Source organism: Schistocerca gregaria, chromosome 4 (assembly GCF_023897955.1).
Source record: "Schistocerca gregaria isolate iqSchGreg1 chromosome 4, iqSchGreg1.2, whole genome shotgun sequence".
NCBI classification, from domain to species: domain Eukaryota; kingdom Metazoa; phylum Arthropoda; class Insecta; order Orthoptera; family Acrididae; genus Schistocerca; species Schistocerca gregaria.
Genome location: NC_064923.1, coordinates 142,418,462 through 142,443,791, shown reverse-complemented (window position 1 = coordinate 142,443,791; position 25,330 = coordinate 142,418,462). Strand labels below are relative to the sequence as shown.

The 25,330-nt window shown below is 41.4% G+C and overlaps 1 protein-coding gene and 1 pseudogene across 1 annotated transcript; one reads left to right on the top strand and one right to left on the bottom strand.

The window, feature by feature from the left end:
• Positions 1-762: 762 nt before the first annotated feature.
• Positions 763-2,511, bottom strand: LOC126267639 (uncharacterized; annotated as a pseudogene).
• An 8,545-nt stretch (positions 2,512-11,056) lies between these two features.
• Positions 11,057-11,761, top strand: LOC126267638 (uncharacterized). Its single transcript, XM_049972940.1, has one exon. The coding sequence runs from the start codon at positions 11,057-11,059 to the stop codon at positions 11,759-11,761; it is 705 nt and encodes a 234-aa protein (XP_049828897.1).
• Positions 11,762-25,330: the final 13,569 nt, after the last annotated feature.

The following is a 25,330-nucleotide window of genomic DNA, read 5'->3' as shown; positions in this document are numbered from 1 at the left end:
ATACTATATTGGATAATACGTTACTGTTCATCCTATGCCTTATTCTAAACAAGCATTCAAGTAATCTGAACAATGGATATAATTTTTTTGTGTTAAGCCAACAGTATTAGTGGAAGTGAAAGAAAGTATGGAGTATACGAAAACATACAAAACCAAATCAAACCTGATCAACACATTTATAATAACACTTTGTGAGACATACGAAATGACAACACATTGTGAAACAATTTTTCTAGGTAATACGATTCAAGTAGTTGATAGAAATGATTTGTCAATATTTTACAGACTGCAGATTCAGTTTGAATAGACATGTGTAAAATACCGTTGATTTATAGACAGTTGATGACAGCAACGCTGCTTTAGTCTCATTCTTTTAATATTATACATGTCAACTTATGGGCTAAACTATGGTCGCCCTCTGTTCGCTTTGCAGCGTTGCAAACAATCTAGAACTTGTATTAGGTAGGGACGACGAAGTCGTTTTCCGTGTGTGATTAACTTTTAGTTCTGTTCGTTCATATTACTTCTCATAATAACGTCTATCGGTACCAAAATGGAATACTGGGACAAAAAAAGTATGTGCGAGCATATTGGATTCAATCAGAAACTTTATTGCTGAACCATCATAAAACAATACAAACTCGTAGTTTTTCAATCATCAAACACAAAAATATTTCCAGATTTGTTTCACGATTCCCAGTGAAACTGACAATTGTAGAATATTGTCAGTATAGGAAGATTGTGTTTAGAGATGAATCAGAGCTACATTCCCAGTTGAGTTTCAGAATGTCTGCGTCCAACGCGAGGTCCAAACCACATCCCTGGATCTGGATAGCTGTGTCCAACACGAGGTCCTAACCACATCCCTGGTCCTTGATGGCTGCGGCCAACTCGAGGTCCAAACCTGTTCCGTTGTTCTGGGTAGTCACGCCCGACACGAGGTCCAAACCACGTTCCTGGAGCTGGATTACTGCGTCCAATACGAGGTCCAAACCATGTGCCAGGCTCCGGAAGGCTCCGTCCTATGCGAGTTCCAAACAATACTCCAAGTCTGGCGTGACTACGATCAACACGGGATCCTACCAAGTGCCCTGACTCACTTTGCAACACACCAAGGAGAGGCGTTTCTACTGTAGGAATAATCATTCCAGCACTCATGTCTGATTTACACAGATGTTTCTCGATGCCATCACGAAATAACATGTGACAATCGTCATCGTCGTCTTCAATATTTGATTCAAACCATTTACGAAATCTGCATCCAGGTGGTTCCTTTTACTTCGTGAAAAATTTTCAGAACGTTTCCGTGTTTCAGAATCGCGGATGCCACCACTACGCTCGATTGAATCGAGCAATACCTCTGAAGTTTCGGCACACAAGAGTAAAGCCGCTAAAGTCAAGAGAGCCACAGCTAAGACGTCCATGCTGCTCTCAGTCTTCGGAGTTTGTGGTCACAGTGAAAAGGGATCGTCCTTTTATAGCAAAGAGGCTACCATTATCGTCTCTGCAGGTGGTCACGATATTGTACTGCAGTAGCGTCACATTCTGTTCACGTTCGTCGGCTATTTGTCAGTGTCAGCTGGTAATAGCTTTATACTTAGTCGCCCACTTTTCGCCGTGCCGAATACAATTAGAGGCTGACACTACAGACCCCTAGGTCTCACTGATACACTGAAACGTTGAATGCTAAACGACCACTAGGCGAAGTAAATTTTTCACGTGGGTCATTTGAAGGCGGGTTGCTACAATACTGCTTTTATTTCAGTGTTACATTTTTCTAGGTTATTCCACCATGAATCTTTGTATGCTGTTCACAACCTTACTCTGTGTTCCATAAAAAGAAACTGTGTCTCGCAATTCGGTTACCGAAACACTGTTTGATTCACGGCATTTTATATTTTCTTGTACCTCAACATTTTCATTCACACCGAAGGCCACAAAAGTTCTTTAAGTACTTGCGTAGCTCCATTGTTTCAATGTGCTAGCAATTGCATACTGGTAAAACTTGAGTAAGGTAAGTTGGTAGATCTCCACCTAGTCCCAGAAGCGATGACGCCAGCTTTTTGGCAGGGTGTTTCACGTACGTTTTGTGTACGTTTTCAAGTAATTTATTTGGAACCGGTAATAATTTATTGTTTGTTTCACTTGTTTTTACCACTGCTCTCTGGACGAATCGTGTTGAAAGGAAGACAACGTCATTTCCATTAAGTTGCGTGCTTGTAATGACTACGTTGTTTAACACTAGTGAACAGTTTCAGAGTTTAAGTAATTTTCGCATATACAGACTAATAAAAGCAAACAGATAATGCCACATTTTATGATATGTCATTGCGTGACGCGTCTACATCAACTGTTGATCTCAAAAATGAACTACAGCACGCCACTGTCCCGTATTACAAAATGAAAGACATGTATTAGTACACTGTAAACGAATTTCTTCTTTTTAATATACTAATGCTGATGTTCCCACCAAGAAGGATTCGCGCGTCTTTTACCTACCTTCATCTTCATGCTAATGCTTCTTCGGTATCCATGGAAAACAGAAATGATTACATACAAGTTTGTAAGAGCTACTGTTATCCTTGAGTGTATATAGCAATTTTTCCATACATCTGAAAATCCTCCTTGGAATGGTGTCTGCCACCGACAATGACCGAATGACTCAATGAATTCTTCTCTACAAAATACTCTCGAAGGCATTATTATGGCCTTTGAAACTTCAGTTGTAGCCTTGAGACACAGCTCAATTGGAGGAGAACGTGACAGTTTTTACCACATATGAGACGTTGGTACGGAATACAGTGGAGCACTGTTACACAGCAGAAATTTATTATGGTTAAATGTAAGATTTTCTCATAGTCCTCTCTCGCCAGCATCGAGAAACACCCTATGTCGCAATCAGAATAGGGAGAAAGCCGGCGTTGCGAATAGCAGACCTAACCTGGAAGATATTCTCTCACCCCACACGATTCAGAAAAGTGAATCGTAAACTCAGCAGTATGATGTCAACGAGAAGAATACTTACCGGTACTCTTACAGCGTAGTTATATTTTACACGAGAGAGACTAAATGTTTCACAGGAACACCCACAAGCCTCTTGATACGGCAAAAACGCACTAAGATGAAGCCCTGAAAGCCATTTTGTGATGTAGAACTTGGTGAAGACTGTTGATAAGCGCAGATAGGTAGACAGGTTTGGCAGTTACTGGCAGCTGGAACGTCATTGTCTCAGACGAGCAGTAGTAAATAATAAGTCTTCCAGTTCTTCCAAACAATTATGTTGCAGTGCACCAGCCGCGAGGCCAAACTTATTATGTGTCACTACTGTTCACCAAGATGATTTCTGTCTTCGGAACTGCTACCTCTCTGGTCCGCTGTATTCAGTCACCGTGAGCTGCCGACAACACAGCCATGGGCGACAACACCTGAAGACTTGTACCTCCGGCCTGCTGCGGAAAACTGATAGTGTCTGGTGCACCATCCTGGTTTCACATTATTCAGTAGGTGCACTGAGCACGGCTCCCCCTGACTAGTACCTGTAAAGACTCACTCATATTCCCAGCCTTCCTTTGGAAGGTCTATGCCGTTCTGCATCAGCACGCCATGCAGAGCATCTGAGGGATTACCCGAGCACTTCCTTTCGATGCCCACGAAAGCGCTCTGGTAACAGACATTAGCTGTCCTGCGCAGCAACGCCTGCTGAATGGGCTATGCTGGTCACCAGCGAGACCTACACCTTCATCTTCGCCTTCGTGTGAACCGGACCCGCCCCCCGGAAGATTGCTGAGATAGCGTCAGCAAGTTCCAAAGTGATGCACTGCACTGCTGCTAGCCTTGGCGAAGTCACAGTGAAGCATTTAGGACTGTAATCCTTAAAGTAATATATTCTTGTTTCGCCCAGTTCACCGATTTGACTGCTCAACTGCACTCCAAGCTTTTAACCCAAATATGAGTAGGCGTCTCACTTTAAGCTTCTGTACGTAATTTTAATTACCGTATGACGGTATTTAATACATCTAGACACTTTTCCACCGGTTCATAGACCTGATTGATTCCATAGCTATGGATGTTCTTTATCTAAGGAACAGTTCCTCTTAGGCACATAACATTATACATCATGGAATCGATGAATGTTTTCATTTAAGTTCGCTACTTTATGGGTGTGTGGTTGGATGTATAAATTTGTTGTTGATTTCTGTTGTACAAGAAAAAGAAATGCACACAATTTTTGTAAAAATACAGTTTTTATTCTGCATGTGTGAAAGTTTTACAGTGTGTAGGTATATTCTTCCCGCTTATTTTCGATCTTAGTTCAACCTGTTCCCGGGAGTGGCGGCATCACAGCATATCTTCAAGATGGCTGCTACACTTGACGTTCGCCAGAAGCAATGTGCTGTCACAGAATTCCTATGCTGTGAAAACGAGACAGTGGGAAACATCCAAAAGGGGTTGGAAAAGGTGTATGGAGATGCTGCTGTCGATCGCAGTATGTCGGGGGGCTAGCATGTTACGTGATGAAACGTGATGAAAACAGGCACGGCAATATTGAGGATTGTCCTCGCAGTGGCAGGCCTCGTACTGCACACACTCCAATGTGCTGAGAGTTAGCGAACTGGTGACTGCTGACGGACGCATCACAGTGAACGAATTGTCACGCTACGTTGGGATAGGGGAAGGAAGTTTTTGGCGAATACTTAAAGTGTTGGCGTTAAAAAAGGTTTGTGCCAGGTGGGTTCTCAGTATGTTGACAGTGGCTCACAAGGAAACACGAAATACGGTATGCAGGGAACTTTTGGAACAGAACGAGAATGGTGGAGATGAATTTCTTGGGTGAAATGTGACAGGTGATGAAACATGGCTCCATAATTTTTCATTAGAGACGAAGAGGCAATCAATGGAGTGGCATCATGCAATTTCACTCAAGAAAAAAATTCAAAACCTCACCTTCTGCTGGAAAAGTTATGGCTACTGCGTTTCTCGATTCCGAAGTACTCTTGCTTGTGGACATCATGCCAAGTGGAACCACCATAAATTCTGATGCATATGACAACACTGAAGAAACTTCAAGCTTGACTGAGTCGTGTTCGACTACATCGGCAAAAGCAGGATGTTTTACTGATGCACGACAATGCACGGCTACATGTCAATCAAAACAGCATGGAAGCGATCACAAAACTTGGATGGATAACACTGAAACACCCTCCTTAAAGTCCTGACCTGGCTCCATGTGACTAAAATCTCTTTGGGAAACTGAAAAATCTCTTCGTGTAACAAGGTTTGAAGATGATGACTCCCTTGTGCTCGCTGTCAAACTGTGACTCCAACAGGTTAGTCAAGAATTTTATCGTGCGGGTATACAGGCGCTGGTTCCAAGATGGCGTAAGGCAGTTGAGAGGGATGGAAATTATGTGGTGAAATCAAAATATTGTTCCTAAACGATGTATCTACACTCTGTAAAACTTTCAAACATGTAGTATAGTAGATGGAGTAAAACAAAAAGTAGTGTGCAATTGTTTTGGAGTCACCCTAGTACAACTGTAACATGCCCCCGTTAAACAATCGTGTCAATTTAGAGAAGTCTTCTTCTAAACAACGAAGTTGTTGTTCAATGGTAGATAGCCACACATCTCCTTATAGTTAAAAAACCCGGAAAACCAGAAATAAATCAGACAATTCTTCTTCATATGGTAGACCACAGTAATTTTCTTTATATTCTCCCGGACTGGTTCCGAGTGCTTCCTTTTATTCTTCTCCATGTGCCTATTGCTACCGTATTATTGCTCCTGTGAGGCAGAAATTCCAGTTTCGTCTTCATCCTGTGTGTCTAGAATGTTTCGTCTTTTCTCTGTTAAAGTATCTGATATGTCTACTCTCTCATATATATCTAGTGTTTAGGTTTAGTACCTTTAGTAGAAACTAGCTTAAGAATATGAAGTATATCTCTTCATTTTGAACATGTGAAATAGCATTATCTGCAGGAGATATAAGATTTATTGGTAAATTTTTTTCCTAAGATCTTCAGAACCAAATTACCCTTCTGAATAAGTCGATTTAACTTAGAAATAAACAAATATTGTATGTAAATCAATCACTTGTATGTAGACATCAACCAATTTTGTTTCGAATCGTTTAAACCAGTCAGTTATAGGTCGAAATCAATATTTCTTTTTATCTAAATAGCGAATTTTCTATTGAAATCAACTTATTTTATGTCATATATGGAAATTTTACACCATTGGTATTTACTGAAAAAACAACCGAAAATGACAAAAATTATGATTAATTGACTTCAGCTCAAGAAAAAGTTAAGCAGTATTTTTGTTCCTAATGGAAGTCGTGGAGAAGAACGTAGACAAAATATGTGTGATCATCACAACCTACCAATTACGAGAATGGCGCCCATTGTTTATTCTGTGTTACTGTCTGATTTTAGTGTGTAGCATTGCTAACCTACTGTCTGCTTAATACTCTAGCAACTCACTAGCTAAGACAAAACTTCCACATATCTTTTCAACCTATATAGGAACATCTTCTCTCCACATGGTGAGTGGAGGGGATTGGGGGGGACGGGGGTACTTAGTTATATGTAGTTACATAACATGAGAAAAGGAAATACTATATTGTTATCAACAATAAGTTTCTTCATTCACTTATCATCCACATGATGGCATGTTTCGTAGGGATGTAAATATAGAATTTACCATGTAGCTACACTACTATGCATGTTTTGATTACTTTAGCACCTAATTCCTCACAAAGATTCCCCAAATGATCAAAGTATCTACAAATTACTTTCAGGAGAACATCTTGTTCCTCCAAACACCTACACAGCAAAACGTCCATAAACTCACAATACTAATAGCCAAAGCTACCCCCTCGTATATTAAAAAAGACATGGACTGTAGGGCATGTAGAATGCTTTACGATGCAAGTTAGCTAGCTTGAACGCGAGTTTTTGCTCATACTTATAAAACCTAGAGGTGGCACGCGGGTGTTGTGCAGCAGATTTTTGGCACAGAGTACTGGGCATGGCAGAGGCTACTTACACAAATTATAGCGTCAATGTCTGCCTGCAATACGTATCAAACAGTGGAATAATCATTGTACGCTTGGTTTATAATCTCTCTTACCATACTTCTACGGTATGTTGTGGAGATATATGATGGTTGTGGTACAGCTATCACACAGTCTACCTTGAACACCTGTTCATTAGAAGTGCCATTCAGAGTCTCTTGAGAAGTACATTGTTCCTCTTCCAATCCCATTTCCTGATGAGATGATAACCCAAGTGTGAGATAGCACAGGAATAAGCACGAACAGCACTCAGGTTGACTTCTGTAACAGACAGTAAGTTGTAAAGTACACGTAGTGTTTATACAATAACCTTTTTTTACCGCCAGCAGGAATTTTCTTTTTTAAAAAATGGTTCATAGGCATCATCCCATAGTTATTGCCAGTAAAATGTGTCCAGATAATTTTAATCATATTATATGCACAGAATGTACATTACACATTGCTAAAAGTTTTGTAATCATCTGTGGTTTTAACATGCCAAGAAATTTTTTTCTGTGGTTCTTTAAGCATTTTACATACTTTGTGTTACTACTTCCGGCTGCCCCTGTGAAAGTCTGAATGGGGGTCACTTCAGTGGTATTTCCTATCACAGAATACACATTTTTAACGTCTCGAACTCAGAGGTCCCTGGGTGGGGAGATCGCATTATGCATCAGTCCAGCAGCATCCAGTCGACCGTTACCACATCCTACGATATCAAAATCGCACCTGAATTTATCTCAACATTGGAATGATGATTCGGAGATGTCGATTGTTTGCATCATCATAAGAATGCGCCCTGTCATGAGGCAGTAATTGTGAGGCAGTGGCGTGTGATTATAAAGATTCCGCAAATAGACTGGGATCCACAGCGTCCTGTCATAAATCTAATGGAAGAACTTTGAGACAGTTGCAACATCGACTTTGCTCCAACAACAGCATCCATCATAACTGACTTCTCTGGTTTCGGGCCTCGACGACGTATAGGCACTCGTTACTTTCCAAACATTCAGGTACCTCACTGAAAGGGTCTCCAATAGAAATAAGGCTAACAGATAGGCGAAGGGTGGACGTACACCGTTTTTACGTTCAGAAGTAGATGCACTTCTGGTCAGACAGTGCATACACCAGCCAATAGTAATAAACCTATGTATGCTTCGTCTGCAATCGGGTATAGTTTCTCTATCTGTCGGAATACATTTTGACACCTCAACGTTAATCATTACCACCAAGGTTGAGTATGAATATTTCTGTCAATATGAGATCGGAAAGAGTATTTTGCATGAGCATGCTGAGAGTAAATGAGTCAGAATTTATTATGTGGGATCTCTTAAAGATAAAAAGTTATTACCAGTCTACACATTTATTCTTCATGCCTACAAATTTCTTTCCTAACAAAGAGATCCATTCAAAAAATGGATTTCTTCCAAGGAGTCACCTGTTTGTAGGTGCTGCGTTTATAGAATGTTTGACTTTGTAGGCAGTGCACCGCTTGCATTGGTTCGCCACCATTAAAGTGAAACCCTTGAAGGCGTTATTTCAGTTTTGGAAACAACTGAAAATCTGAGAGAGCAAGTCGGGACTGTATGAAAGACGATCGATGAACGTGAACCCAAGGTGTTGGATTGTTGCATGTCTTACACTGCTCGTAATTCTGTTGAAGAGGATGCTACATGTATGGACAGAGTCTTCGATTACAACATACTGTTTCTCTCGATATGGTATAGTTACGTTACACAGTGGTATGTTCAATTTTACACTTCAGAGCCTACAATCTGGAGATTGTTGGAAGAAATGGAGACAAGAAGAATGAAAAAGTAGAATCCTAAAAACGGTGGTATTATTTTAAAAGTTTTTAGAGTTTGCAGAGAAAAAAATCGGAGGTATTACCTTTCAGCACGCCCTTGTAGATCTCTCGATAAAGCATTTTTTGTCCGCAAAGGAGTCGGTTCTATAATGTTTGCACAGCTTGCTCTTCAAGTTAAGTGCCTTTTTATACTCTAATCCTTTGATTGATCCACTTCCACTCCTTGAAGTCTTTTTTGATTTAGATGTAGGACGAATACCGTCATCAGTGGTGTGTTTTCCTTCTTTCGAAATATATGTCTGGCTGGGCTGACTTGTGTTGCTCGCTGCTGGCGAGAGGAGACTTTGAGAAAATCTTAGATTTCCCATGCAGTGCTCCACTGTACTCAGTGCCAACGACTTATATGTGGTAAAAATTATTACATATCCTCTAATTAAACTCTGTCTCCAGGATACAATCCCTTCGAGATTATCGTGTAAAGAAGAGTTCAGTGATTCATTTAGTCACTATCGGTTCAAAACTGATAACTTTTATCCCTATGCACATAGCAAATAAATCAAATGGCCTCACCTCTAAAGCAGCAATCGTGGAACACGACATATTCTGATCCCTCATAAAAATATAAATATGCTAACTACAGGCTCAGCAGTGTGTAATGCCGGCCATAATACTTCAAATGCACAGGGAATTCATTTGGATGAGAAACGAGAACATTTAAGAAAATCCAACTTCTTTAAAAATATGATATGGACAGGGAGGCGGTACTGAATGTGGTAAGTTACTAACATTTAGTTCTTTCAGAAAAATTATACTGCAAGTTTTCAAAAGTATCTGACAACTGAAGCTACATTGCTCACTATTGATTCACAAACAATGACATTTAAACATCAAGTATTGTCTAACTTCACTAATCCAACATAAATGCAGATCATCAAATTAAATACAGTTCTGTTAACAAATCTTACAAACATTATAAAGTTAAATATCTAACTAGCCTTTTTATCAAAACGGTTTACGTACATTCTGGGGTTACTCGACAATTACAAATTATCAGCCAAATTATCTATACTAACATGCTGACAAAAATAGAAACCATAATCAGTGAACATCTTTACCTTATTTGCATGCAGACTTCTCCTACTATGTTCAGCAATAGTGACATCCCTGCATTAATCTCATTCTTGGTCTTTCCCTCACAGACAGTTACCTACAACTGTGCGCCAAGCGCTCTCTTACTCCAGCATAGCAGTACAGTATCTTTGGCTCTGCGGTCACGTATAGTCAGCGATCCACATTATCGAACTTATCAGAGGCATTCGTGAAATGTGGCATTCATAAAAGGTGATTTTTGCCACTTACTTACTATTAATTTCAAATGAGCTAACCGCAAAATTAGTAAATGGTACTAAACAACAATGTCATTTAAAGGAAACAGCTTAGTGAAAATGATGTCTTTCTTTGAATATTATTGCTCGAGATAGTAGTGGTAAAAACAAGTAAAATACACAGTACATTTGTAATGGTTCCGAATTATTTAGATGATAACCGACACAAAACTTACATGAAACACTGTTAGAAACCTAGTCTCATGGGGTCTCGGACGAAACTAAAAAACTTAACATAATCAAGCTTCAAAAGTATGTGGACGCTATCACACTGACACAATGGTTTTACCCAAGCATTTAAAGAAATTTTGTCACCTTCGCTATGAATGACATTGTTAAGTTACAAGAAAAAATAGAATGTTTTGGAACAAACATTTTATCGACAACTTCCTTTGGAGACAAAGTTTTCTTTATGATAAGCCGAGAATATTGTTATAAACATCAAACAAAAGATTCATGGTGTAATAACCTAGAAAAGTGTAACACTAAAATAAATGCAATATTTTAGTGACTCGCCTTCAAATGACCCATGTAAAAAATTTACGTCGACTAGTGGTGGCTTGACTTGAAACGTTTTAGTGCAGCTATGAGATGTAGGTGTCCGTTAAGTCATCCTCTGCACTCGACACGGCGAAAAGTGAGTGACTGAGTATACACCTGTTGTTCGCTGACACAGATAAATACCTGACGAACGTGAACAGAATGTAACGCTACCGCAGTGCAATATCTGTACCACCTGTAGTGACGATAGTGGCAGCCTCTTTTCAATAAAAGGCCGAACCCTTTTCACTGTGACCACAGAACTCCGAGGATGGAGAACAGCATGGACGTCTTAGCTGTACTTCTCTTCACTTTAGCGGCTCTGCTCTTGTGTGTCAAAACTTCAGTGGTATTACTAGATTCAAACGAGTGTAATAGAGGAATCCGAAATACTGAAACACAGAAACGTACTGAAAATTTTCCACGCATTACAGGGAACAAATTGGAAGCAGATTTCGATAAATGGTTTCAACCCAATACTGAAGGCGACGAGGACTGTAATACATTACTTCGAAACGGCGTTGAAGAACATAAATCAGACATTTGTTCTGGAGAGATTATTCCTACAGCAAAAACACCTCCCCTTGATGTGTTACAAAGTGAATTAGGTCATTCAGCAGGAACCCGTGTTGATTGTAGTCACATCAGACCTGGGGTGTCATTTGGACCTCACATAGGACGGAACCTTCCGGAGCCTGGCACATGGTTTGGACCTCGTATAGGACGCAGCAATCCTGCTCCTGGAACGTGGTTTGGACCTCGTATTGGACGTAGTTATTCAGAACCAGGGACGTGGTTTGGACCTCGAGTTGGACGCAGCCATCCTGGAAAGTGGTTTGGACCTCGTGTTGGACGTAGCTATCCAGAATCACAGATGTGGTTTGGACCTCGTGTTGGACACAGCTATTCAGATCCAGCGATGTGGGTTGGACCTCGTGTTGGACACGTCCATTTTGAAACTGAACTGGAAATGTAGCTCTGGTTCACATGTAGACACCATCATCTTCTCACGAAATTCTACACTTGACAGGTTTAACCCAAATCGTCTACAAATGATTCTTAAAACAATATTATAAACTTTTATGTGTGTTTGATCACTGTAAAACTACGAATCTGTATTGTTCTGTAATGGTTCAGCAATAAAGTTTCTGTTTAAAATAAGTATGCTCGCATGTGGTTATTTCGTTTTCTTTGTTTGTCGAACCTTTCCATTTTGGTACCGATAAAAGTTGTCAGTACAAGTAATATAACCGCACGGAACTAAAAATTTATCAACCACAACAAAAGATTACAACGCCTCCGCTTGATACCAGTTCTACATTGTCTGCAATCCTTCAAAGCGATCAGGGTGCTCTTTTAACGGGGCAACCAAATTTTAGACGATAAGCTTATACCTACCCTGTTAAAAGAACGACACTAAAGCAGCGTTGCAATCGTCAACTGTCTTTTATTCTTCGACCTTTCATATATATTTTTTTGAAACTGAATCTGTAGTCTCCAAAGTATTGAAAAAAATTCCATAAACTACTTGAAAAAACTAAATATAACTGTTTCACAATATGCTTACATTTCACATGTCTCAAAAGGTGTCGCTACAAGTGTGCTGAACAGGTTTGATTTGGTTTTGAATGTTTGTGTATACTCCATACTTTCACTCATCTCCACTAATACTGTTGCTCTAATACAAAAAATTATAAGCGATGTTCAGATTACTCCAACGCTTGTGTAGAGATAAGGCATAAGAAAAACACCAATGAATTGTTCAGTGTAATAATATTCTATCAGTATCCCAGAGAGAGAGAGAGAGAGAAGTCTTATAGTCATATGTCCAGATCCGCACAAAAACTGTATGTCGTCCTATCCTGATTCTGCTAAGCTCCTATGTACTGGCATTTTTACTACTGTAACTTCCTCAGAAAGCTCCGAAGGAATGAACAACAGTTGTAGTTACAAATTGCGTAACGTGTTTGCGGGAAGACTGATACCAGTTCTACATTATCTGCAACGTTCCAAAGCTATCAGGGTGCTCTTTTAAATGGATGAATAAGCTTTAGCGGATAATCTTACGAGTATGATATTAAAAGAATGACACGAATGCAGCGTTGCTGTCGTCAAACGTCTTTCATTCTACCATATTTGATACGTCTCTATTCAAACTGAATATGCACTCTGTAAAATATTGAAGAAACATTTCCATCAACTACTTGAATGATATTACCTAGAAATAATTGCTTCATTATGTGTTGTCATTTCATATGTCTCTCTATAAATATGCTGAGCCGGTCTGATTTGGTTATGTATGTTTGTGTATACCACATACTTTCCCTCAACTCAACTAATACTGACGGCCGCGGTGGCCGATCAGTTCTATGCACTTATGTCCTGAACCAAGCTGCTGCCACGGTCGGAGGTTCGACTCCTGCCTTGGGCATGGATGTGTGTGATGTCCTTAGGTAAGTTATGTTTGAGTAGTTCTAAGTTCTAGGGAACTGATGATCTCAGATGTTAAAAGTCCAATAGTGCTCAGAGCATTTGCACCATTTTGTTAGCGGGAAGACTGTTAGAAATGGTGGAAAAACAACCAACGCACTGTTTTCTGGACATATTAAGTACCACACATAATAATATATATAATAATATATGGACTTATAACCGTTACACACAACACATACCGCGTAAATCTCTTAACATGAGATCACTGAATATCTCTATACGACACATTGCGAGAAAGATGAAAAGTTATCATTGATAAATGTACATCTGTTAGTTCCACAACTGGCCACGTCCTAACCAACCCTCGTGCGCGACCGGGATCTCCTTTGCACTTTTAAATGGTAAATCTCCCTTTTTGTACCATACCTCGATTCTGCGTCAAAAATAGCTAGGGTTTGACAAACCATTGTTTTCCATTCGTAGTGAATGAAGCTGTAGTCAACTAATATCCAGTGTTCCAATGTTTTCAATTATGAACCAACGCATTCGATTCTACATTCATTTAAAATGTAAATGCAAATGTTGGCTTTCTAACGGTTGATATACACTCCTGGAAATTGAAATAAGAACACCTTGTATTCATTGTCCCAGGAAGGGGAAACTTTATTGACACATTCCTGGGGTCAGATACATCACATGATCACACTGACAGAACCACAGGCACATAGACACAGGCAACTGAGCATGCACAATGTCGGCACTAGTACAGTGTATATCCACCTTTCGCAGCAATGCAGGCTGCTATTCTCCCATGGAGACGATCGTAGAGATGCTGGATGTAGTCCTGTGGAACGGCTTGCCATGCCATTTCCACCTGGCGTCTCAGTTGGACCAGCGTTCGTGCTGGACGTGCAGACCGCGTGAGACGGCGCTTCATCCAGTCCCAAACATGCTCAATGGGGGACAGATCCGGAGATCTTGCTGGCCAGGATAGTTGACTTACACCTTCTAGAGCACGTTGGGTGGCACAGGATACATGCGGACGTGCATTGTCCTGTTGGAACAGCAAGTTCCCTTGCCGGTCTAGGAATGGTAGAACGATGGGTTCGATGACGGTTTGGATGTACCGTGCACTATTCAGTGTCCCCTCGACGATCACCAGAGGTGTACGGCCAGTGTAGGAGATCGCTTCCCACACCCTGATGCCGGGTGTTGGCCCTGTGTGCCTCGGTCGTATGCAGTCCTGATTGTGGCGCTCACCTGCACGGCGCCAAACACGCATACGACCATCATTGGCACCAAGGCAGAAGCGACTCTCATCGCTGAAGACGACACGTCTCCATTCGTCCCTCCATTCACGTCTGTCGCGACATCACTGGAGGCGGGCTGCACGATGTTGGGGCGTGAGCGGATGACGGCCTAACGGTGTGCGGGACCGTAGCCCAGCTTCATGGAGACGGTTGCAAATGGTCCTCGCCGATACCCCAGGAGCAACAGTGTCCCTAATTTGCTGGGAAGTGGCGGTGCGGTCCCCTACGGCACTGCGTAGGATCCTACGGTCTTGGCGTGCATCCGTGAGTCGCTACGGTCCGGTCCCAGGTCGACGGGCACGTGCACCTTCCACCGACCACTGACGACAACATCGATGTACTGTGGAGACCTCACGCCCCACGTGTTGAGCAATTCGGCGGTACGTCCACCCGGCCTCCCACATGCCCACTATACGCCCTCGCTCAAAGTCCGTCAACTGCACATACGGTTCACGTCCACGCTGTCGCGGCTTGCTACCAGTGTTTAAGACTGCGATGGAGCTCCGTATGCCACGGCAAACGGGCCGACACTGACGGCGGCGGTGCACAAATGCTGCGCAGCTAGCGCCATTCGACGGCCAACACCACGCTTCCTGGGGTGTCCGCTGTGCCGTGCGTGTGATCATTGCTTGTACAGCCCTCTCGCAGTGTCCGGAGCAAGTATGGTGGGTCTGACACACAGGTGTCAATGTGTTCTTTTTTCCATTTCCAGGAGTGTATATATTCGAAATTTACGTTACAGATTGATTTTACAGTACAGTATAATTAGTCTTCGCAATTTCTGGTTATAAACTACATTTAGAGCAATGCAGGAACAACGTCGTTGATGTTACCATCGGTATGCTTGATATCTGCGAGTCCTCTTCTCTCCCACCGTGGTCGTGTTTGATTCGAGAAGTCCCCTTATCTCTGACCATTGGGTTGCTTCATGTCGGGGACTCCCCTTGCCTCTCACCATAACTATAATGCCAAATAAATGAACAAATTGGAAGCCATCTATTTTAACACACTCATTAATTCTTGTGTGCTATGGATGTACGCAACTTAAAAACATATCTGGTGGGCCGCGCGGAGAGGCCGCATGGAGTGGCCACGCGGTTAGAGGCGACATGACACCGATTGCGCCGCCCTCCCACCGGAGGTTCGAGTCCTCCATTAGGCATGGATGTGTGTGTGTGTGTGTGTGTGTGTGTGTGTGTGTGTGTGTGTGTGTGTGTGTGTGTGTGTGTGTGTGTTGTTCTTAGCTTAAGTTAGTTTTAGTAATGTGCAAGTCTAGAGACCAATGACCTTAGCAGTTTGGCCCCTTAGAAAATCACACACATTTGAACGTTGGAACTCATCTGGAGTAATGTTTGTGCAAGCTTTACTGTACGTTTCAACATGTTCTGTTGAGTACTTGATTCTCCTACATACCCTTTGTCCTTCAGATAACCCCACAAGAAAAACGCAACGACGAATGGTAAAATGATCTTTCAACCCACGTTGCCGGACCACAACTACCGATCCAGCATCCAGTGAAATCTGGATATACTGTTTCCGCACAGATACAACGTCCATTATACCAGCTATGTCAAAACGGGTCCCAATGAGAAATGGTGCCGAGACGTTCCATGCTCGTGCTTCTAAAGCTTCCGGCGTTCAGTGGGACAATCCGCGTGGTAGGGCGCTGAGCGATTTAGCGGGAGTGTGAGAATTTACGAAATAAGAGTGTATCCAAGGTAGGTGGACATTCATGGACATTAAACCATATTGCATTGGTTTTGATTTCCATTCCGCCAGTAGTCGCGTTTCGGCCAGCACGATAGAGCGGCTAAATGGAAACACATCTCAGTCACCCTGATGGCTGGGTTCAAGGGCGGCCACGGAAATCAAGCATTTCGATGGTTTGAAGACTCACCACAATCAACACTGTAGGGAACAGAAAACTACGTTTCCATACAAGTAGATTATTTGCAGAAATGTCAGTGTCTAGACATATCGGTGTACTGTACGATCACATTTGCATCACTGAAGTAACTTTCAAACATCAGTATCAACTGTTACAACGCAGACGTTGACATTTAGACTGTAAATGAAATGTAGAACGAAATGCATCGGTTGTCAGTAGCAAAAACTAATACATTTAATACTTCTCGACTGCAGCGCGCTCTTCCACGAGTGGGAGGCAATGGTTTTGGCAAAGCGTTTTTTGGCGTAGGATCTGAATACGCAATAAAAATTTGAGGCCCCCATTCAAATACACAAATCTGACCCTGTTGACTAAGAAAGACTGGTTTTCTTCATCGCAAACGTTGCGGAAATTGAAAGTGGTATTGATATGTGGTTTTGACAGAATGGTTTGACAGTCAAGAAATCGTATTGTTAGCCAATAAGGAGACTCCAAAAATAGTTAGAAGGTACATTTTCGTTGAAACATATACTTCTTTGAACAGAACAATGACTATTGGCATTAACTAATAAAAGCTGGGTAAAATGGAATTTCAGTGGTGCTTTTTGCAGGAGTCTAGAGTGAATGTTTAAAAAAGTTCCCACTACGATAACTGTTTGTGCCATTTAACCTGATTAGGTGGTAGTACGATGTTTTTAATAGTACCACGCAATCTAATTAATTGTTAAGTAAAATTTTGTTATGTCTGGAAACGATGTGCTTGTGTTTTCCTTGACTGCATAGCGAACTGTTATTCAGTTAGAGTGTGACAGCCCGAGCAGTAGGTCGTCAACGGATAATTGGATTTACGAATGCAGAAGATGCCGACATGCTCACACAGTATGGAGAACGTAAGAAGAATGCAGTTTGTTACTGTACGGTGCACACGGCAAAGTAACCCACTAGAAATCAACCATTTCGGCTATCATTTATCAGCCTCTTCAACCATTTACGTAAAGGTGGTAGTGTAATTGCTAGACAACGTAAAAATGGTTTAATTCATACTTAACTGGAAGAACACAGAAAATTGAAATAAGTGGTTCATGTAATGTTAAGACAACAGCTGATTCCTCAAACTGCGGGGTTATCAAGTACGGGGTCCCCCAGGGGTTCGGTCTTAGGTCCTTTACCGTTCTTGATATACATTAATGGCTTACCATTCCACATTGATAAAGATGAAAAGTTAGTTCTTTTTGCTGATGATACAAGTATAGTAATAACATCCAAAAACCAAGAATTGTAAATGATGTATTTCAAAAAATTATTAAGTGGTTCTCAGCAAACGGACTCTCTTTAAATTTTGACAAAACGCAGTATATACAGTTCCGTACAGTAAATGGCACAACTCCAGTAATAAATATAGACTTTGAAGAGAAGTCTGTAGCTAAGACTGAATTGTCAAAATTTTTACCTGTGTCAATTGATGAGATGTTAAACTGGAAACAACACACTGATGGTCTGCTGAAATGTCTGTTTTCAGCTACGTATACTATTAGGGTTATTGCAAATTTTGGTGATAAGAATCTCAGTAAATTAGCTTACTATGCCTACTTTCATTCACTGCTTTCGTATGGCATCATATTCTGGGGTAATTCATCGTTGAGTAGAAAAGTATTCATTGCTCAAAAACGTGTAATCAGAATAATTGCTGGAGCCCACCTACTGTCATCCTGCAGACATCTATTTAAGGGTCTAGGGATCCTCACAGTAACCCCACGGTATATATATTAACTTACGAAATTGGTTGTTAATAATCCAACCTAGTTCAAAAGTAATAGCAGTGTGCATAACTATAACACCAGGAGAAAGGATGATCTTCACTATGCAGGGTTAAATCTGACTTTGGCACAGAAAGGAGTAAATTATGCTGCCACAAAAGTCTTTGGTCAGCTACCAAACAGCATCAAAAGCCTGACAGATGGTTAACCAACATTTAAAAATAAATTAAAAGAATTTCTAGATGACAACTCCTTCTACTCATTGGCTGAATTTTTAGGGGAAGAAATCAACTTAAACATTAGTGTCATGCAATATTTTGTGTAATGTAATACATTGTACAGACATCTTTTATTAACCAGACACGTTCCACATCATTACGAAGTGTCGTATTCATGATCTATGGAACAAGTATTAACCTAATCTAATGTAATCTCTACTCTAACAAGTGACGACAGAAGGGGATGAAATTAATAACGTTCATACTCCTTTTACAGTTCATCCTCACGTTAGTTCCCACACTCGCACCGGGAAGTAGTATGAGCCAAGCATTCGTCCTATCCATTTTCCATCTACAAAGGTTCCATCCTTACCACATATCTCTCCATGAAGAATTGCATGGAAGGTGTGTTATGTTTCTTGTTTAGTGATGAAGCTACAATTACCTGTCTAGGCGAGACAAACGACGGAAACACGCACTGTTGGTCTGTCAATAATCCTTCAGTGGATCGTCAGAGTCTGTGAACACATGACGTGTGGGGTAGTGAACCATCAGCTCATAGCCCAGTTGTTCATGGGTGGAAAGCAGAAGGCATGCAAGTATCGCATCCTTCTTGCAGATCATCTTCCGTGGATGCTAGAAGAGGTTCCTCTCCAGACTAGGTAGAACCCATAGTAACAGTATGATATCCATACAGCCCATAGTGGACAAATTACTACAGTATGACTTCACGAATTGTTTCCTAATCACTGGACTGGGCGTAGGGAATCTGTTCCTTCCTGGGACCGTTCCCCGCTTTTAACGACTGTCGGATTTTTTTTGTGGTAAAGCTGAAAGACGTCTTCTATAAGAGCATACCATCTACACCCGAAGTTGTGTATAACTGCTGCGTTCTCGAACATCTCCGCTGAAATGCCAGTACGTCTGCACAAGTCGTTCCATACCACACTGGATGCGTCTACTGCCGCTGCCGGTGCTCATTTTGAACAAAGCATGTGATGGTCATTTGTTTTGTTACTGGTCCGAATCCGCATAAGTAGTGTATACGCTTGTCTTGTTCTTTTGTGCGTGCTACCACAGGTATTGTACACGTATCAATGTGGGAAGTCTTCACAATACCGTGTCTCGCAAACTGTTTGCGCTAGAATCCTGCAACAAGCACGACTGGAACTCTGATGTATCCTAAGAATAGTTTGTAATTGTCAACAGGCTATGTCCCATTTAAAAATTGTGCTTTTGCACAAAAAATCAACTTTATAAGTACTGTTACGATCTGTTAACTGGCTAAAGATACGAGCCCCTGACTACCTATCTTTTGTGTGAAAACCACTCATTAATAGCAATTTCCATTTCCGTAATATTTCAGACGAAGTTTCTGGTTATTCACGCTGTATATTGGCCAAAACAGGGACAAAACGCCAAAAAACAGGTCCCTGCAGTACGTACCAATGCAGAGCAAATGGCTCAACGCAAAGCCCGTTTTTACACTACTGGCCATTAAAATTGCTACACCACTAAGATGACGTGCTACAGACGCGAAATTTAACCGACAGGAAGAATTTGCAAATGATTAGCTTTTCAGAGCTTTCACAAAGGATGGCACCGGTGGCGACACCTACCACTTGCTGACATGAGGAAAGCTTCCAACCGATTTCCCTTACACAAACTGCAGCTGACCGGCGCTGCCTGGTGAAACGTTGTTGTGATGCGTCGTGTAAGGAGGAGAAATGGGTAGCATCACGTTTCCGACTTTTATAAAGGTTGGATTGTAGCCTATCGTGATTGCGGTTTATCGAATCGTCACATTGCTGCTCACGCTGGTCGATATCCAATGACTGTTAGCAGAATATGGAATCGGTGGGTTCAGGACAGTAATACGGAACGCTGTGCTGGATCCCAACGGCCTCGTATCACTGGCAGTCGAGATGACAGGCATCTTATCCGCATGGCTGTAACGGATTGTGCAGCCACTTCTCGATCCCTCAGTCAACAGATGGGGGGACGTTTGCAAGACAACAACCATCTGCACGAACAGTTCGACGACGTTTGCACCAGCATGCACTATCAGCTCGGAGAGCATGGCAGCGGCTATCGTAAACGCTGCATCACAGACAGGAGCGCCTGCAATTGTTTACTCTACGATGAACCTAGGTGCACCTGTTTACAACATCATGATGGTCGCATCCGTGTTTGGCGACATCTTGGTGAACACACATCGGAAGCGTGTATTCTTCATCGCCATACTGGCGTATCACCCGGCGTGATGGTAAGGGGTGTCATTGGTTACACGTCTCTTGTTCGCACTGACGGCACTTTAAACAGTGGACGTTACATTTCAGTTGTGTTGCGACCGGAGGCTCTACCCTTCATTCGATCCCTGCGAAATACTACATTTTACCAGGATAATGCACGACCGCATGTTGCAGGTCCTGTACGGGCCTTCCTGCATACATGAAATGTTCGACTGTTGCCCTGACCAGCATATTCTCCAGATCTCTCACCAATTGAAAACTTCTGGTCAATGATGGCCAAGGAAATGTCTCGTCACAATACGCCAGTCACTACTCTTGATGAACTGTGGTATTGTGTTGAAGCTGCATGGGCAGCTGTTCCTTTACTCGCCATCGAAGCTCTGTTTGACTGAATGCCCAGGCGTATCAAGGCCGTTATTACGGCCAGAGGCGGTTGTTCCGGGTACTGATTTCTCAGGATCTATGCACCCAAATTGCGTGAAAATGTAATCACATGTCGGTTCTAGTACAATGTATTTTTCGAATGAATACCCGTTTATCATTTGCATTTCTTCTTGGTGTAGCAATTTTGATGGCCAGTAGTGCACTTGACATTTCTTTTCTTGTTCTCGTCCTACCTGCTGAGATATATGGAAACTAATGTGATTGAAGTAGAAGAGATTTGTTTCACAATATAGATGATGGATAAGCATTCACACGTCCTGATGTTTTAACTTTGGATCCCAAGTGTAATACCCATGTTTTTACTTCTTTTGGTCCACAAAACAACCTCTTATATTTTGTTACCATACAGTCTGAACGACCCTAGTACATCTAGTCCACTGTATTAGATATTAGAACGATATTCGCTTTTATCATTCCACTCGGTCATTAAGGACCAAGGTTTCTTACCTCAAATTTAAATTTCTCCATCATCACTGAAAGTTTGTGACATTATCACGGAAACACCTTGTAGGCCTACCTCAGATTCTGACATTTATATTGACTTAGAACAGCGTCACGAGATTTCGATGAACGAAAATAGAGGGCCCGTTAAACAAAATCTAGAAGCTCATCTGCAGCTATTTTTCTTACAAGAAGAGAATATTCAGTTTCTGACGATTACTCGTATAAATAATGTATTTACATTCTAAGTTCACCTATTTATTCACTGATAAAGATACCGTTTAGAATGTTGGTTGGTACCACTTGCAGTATACAGTTTTAGCCGGAACTATACCAAGCAAGTTTCGGAAGTTGTTATTGAATATTTTCCAAATATCGTGGTACAAACGAACTGTGGTCGTAGTAATGGACCTGTGATTTATTCAGTTTTTTACCAAATTATGCTTTTTATGTAAAAATACTTTCACGACTACGAAGAAGCTCGTAATAGGCAGTCACAGATACATACTAACACGAAAGGTTCCGGTTATTCGTGTACGTAAAACTGTTGTGAGATGATTGAACCCTCTGCGAGAGCCGCTGAACATAGTACTGTCGTACTGTTTTACCACTGCCTTCAGTGAACACTTACAGGATGGGTATATCGCTCAATGAATCACCAATTATTTTCATGCTAATGCGTATCGCTGTTAACTTACAAGGAAGTCTGTAGGAAAAATAAACTTGCGGGTGAATGGAGTAAACTGAAGCCAATCTAAAAGACCAGGTAAACATTGCGGAAGTCAAAAGCAAGTAGCGTGGGCGTACAGGGCACGTTGGCTTCCTCAGCAGAACACTTAGCAATCTCCATCGACATTTTCACTACTGTGGCGATATTTTCGAAGGAGCACGGCTATAGTGGGTAATAACTAAACGACATGTAAGTACTCTGTAAAGAGCTGCCGGAGACCACAGGCACTAGTACCAAAGTATTCATAAAATTAACCTGAACCATCTTCGAAATTTCGTCAGTGGAGGTCTGCTAATAATGCATTCATCTTTAACGGCGTCCGAGAGACGTAAGACGACTATCCTGTCTCCATCAGTTGGCACAATGGCTCAGAGATAGCATTCTACTCCAAGTATCGTCTGGAAACAACATAAATTCCTCCTAAATTAACGCGTATATAGTTGTCGCCGACGCAGGAGCTGTTCTAATAAAAACGAGAAATACGTTTCAGGCTGCCAAACATAAAATACATCTAACGCGCCTAACCTAGGAACAGAAAATGCAGAGGAAGGGCTCTTAATCTGCTGTATTTCTACTGCCAAGTGTCAGGAAGGTGTCAATCATGTTTTATCCATTGAACACTTCTCGCTCAGAGGAAAAGGATGAGCAGCCTAGACAGTTCCCATCGTTACATCCTTACATAAATGTACCTACGTAGTTTTGGTACTTACTTTAACAATGTAAATGAGTGTCACAAAATTTGTAGGCCGCCTCCGTAGCCGAATAAGTAGCGCCGCTGATTACGGTGTGGAAGGACGCAGGTTCCATCGTCAGATTCTATTCATATTTGTTTCCAGGTAGAGACGTCTGAAGCTCGCAAAAAGGCTGATACCTTGATGTGACTTTCACTCTTATGCAATACCTCAATAGAGCCTGAATCCTGTCCTAGCAGTTTCTGCCGGTGGTGGAACGCCAAGCTCTGTTCGAACTCGAGGTTTCCATTTCGGTTTCTTCACATTTTTACTCCCGCCATTTAGCCCTCCACTACCCATTTATTCCATTCGTAACTGATATATTACTGAGTTGCTGTCTTTGCCGTGACCTTCTTGTATCTCCTTATTTCATCGGTCACTATGAGTATGTCTTCTCTTGTTGTTGTTGTTGTCTTCAGTCCCGAGACTGTTCTGATGTAGCTCTGCATGCTACTCTGTCCTGTGCAAGCTTCTTCATCTCCTAGTAATTGCTGCAACCTACATCCTTCTGAATCTGCTTAGTGTATTCATCTCTTGTCCTCCCTCTACGATTTTTATCCTCCACGCTGCCCTCCAATGATAAATTTGTGATCCCTTGATGCCTGAGAACATGTCCTACCAACCGGTCCCTTCTTCTTGTCGCGTTGTGCCACAAACTCCTCTTCTCCCCAATTCTATTCAATACCTCGTCATTAGTTATGTGATCTACCCATCTAATCTTCAGAATTCTTCTGTAGAACCACTTTTCGAAAGCTTCTATTCTCTTCTTGTCAAAACTATTTATCGTCCATGTTTCGCTTCCATACATCGCTACAATCCATACAAATACTTTCAGAAATGATCAATACTCGATGTAAACAAATTTCTCTTCTTCAGAAACGCTTTCCTTGCCATTACCAGTCTGCATTTTATATCCTCTCTAATTCGACCATCATCAGTTATTTTGCTCCCCAAATAGCAAACCTTCCTCATTTCCTAATCTAATTCCCTCAGCATCACCTGACTTAATTCGACTACATACCATTATCCTCGTTCTGCTTTTGTTGATGTTAATATTATACCCTCCTTTCAAGACACTGTCCATTCCGTTCAACTGCTCTTCCGAGTCCTTTGCTGTCTCTGACAGAATTACAATGTCATCAGCAAACTTTAATATCTACTCCGAATTTTTCTTTTGTTTTCTTTACTGCTTGCTCAATATACAGATTGAATAACATTGGGGACAGGCCACAACCCTGTCTCACTCCCTTCCCAACTACTGCTTCCCTTTCATGTCCCTCGACTCTTATAACTGCCATCTGGTTTCTGTACAAATTTTAAATAGCCTTTCGCTCCCTGTATTTTACCTTTGCCACCTTTAGAATTTGAAAGAGAGTATTCCAGTCAACATTGTCAAAAGCTTTCTCTAAGTCTATAAATGATAGAAAAGTAGGTTTGCCTTTCCTTAATCTGTTGTCTAAGATGAGTCGTAGGGTCAGTATTACCTCACGTGTTCCAACATTTCTGCGGAATCCAAACTGATCTTCGCCGATGTCGGCTTCTACCAGTTTTTCCATTCGTCTGTAAAGAATCCTTGTTAGTATTTTGCAACTGTGAGTTATTAAACTAATAGTTCGGTAATTTTCACATCTGTTAACACCTGCTTTCTATGGAATTGGAATTATTATATTCTTCTTGAAGTCTGATGGTACTTCGCCTGTCACATATATCTTGCTCAAGAGATGGTAGCGTTTTGTCAGGGCTGGATCTCCCAAGGCTATCACTAGTTCTAAAGGAATGTTGCCTACTCCCGGGGCCTTGTTTCGACTCAGGTCTTTCAGTGCTCTGTCAAACTCTTCACGCAGTATCATATCACCCATTTTATCTTCATCTACATCCTCTTCCATTTCTATAATATTGTCCTCAAGAACATCGCCGTTGTATAGATCCTCTATATACTCCTTCCATCTTCCTCCTTTCCCTTCTTTGCTTAGAACTGTGTATCCATCTCATTTCTTGATATTCATCAAGTGTTTTTTTCTCCAAAGGTCTCTTTAATTTTCCTGTAGGCAGCATCTATCTGTCATGAGATAAGCCTCTACATCGTTACATTTGTCCTCTAGCCATCCGTGCTTAGCCATTTTGCACTTGCTGTCGATCTTATTCTTGAGACGTTTGTATTCCTTTTCGCCTGCTTCATTTACTGCATTTTCATGTTTTCTCCTTTCATAAATTAAATTCAATATTTCTTCTGTTACCCAAGTATTTCTATTAGACCTCGTATTTTTACCTACTTGATCCTCTGCTGCCTTCACTATTTTAGTCTCTCAAAGCTACCCATTCTTCTTCTACTGTATTTATT

Coding starts and splice junctions, on each gene's coding strand:
- LOC126267638 (XM_049972940.1), top strand. CDS start 11,057: ATGGAGAACAGCATGGACGTCTTAGCTGTACTTCTCTTCACTTTAGCG.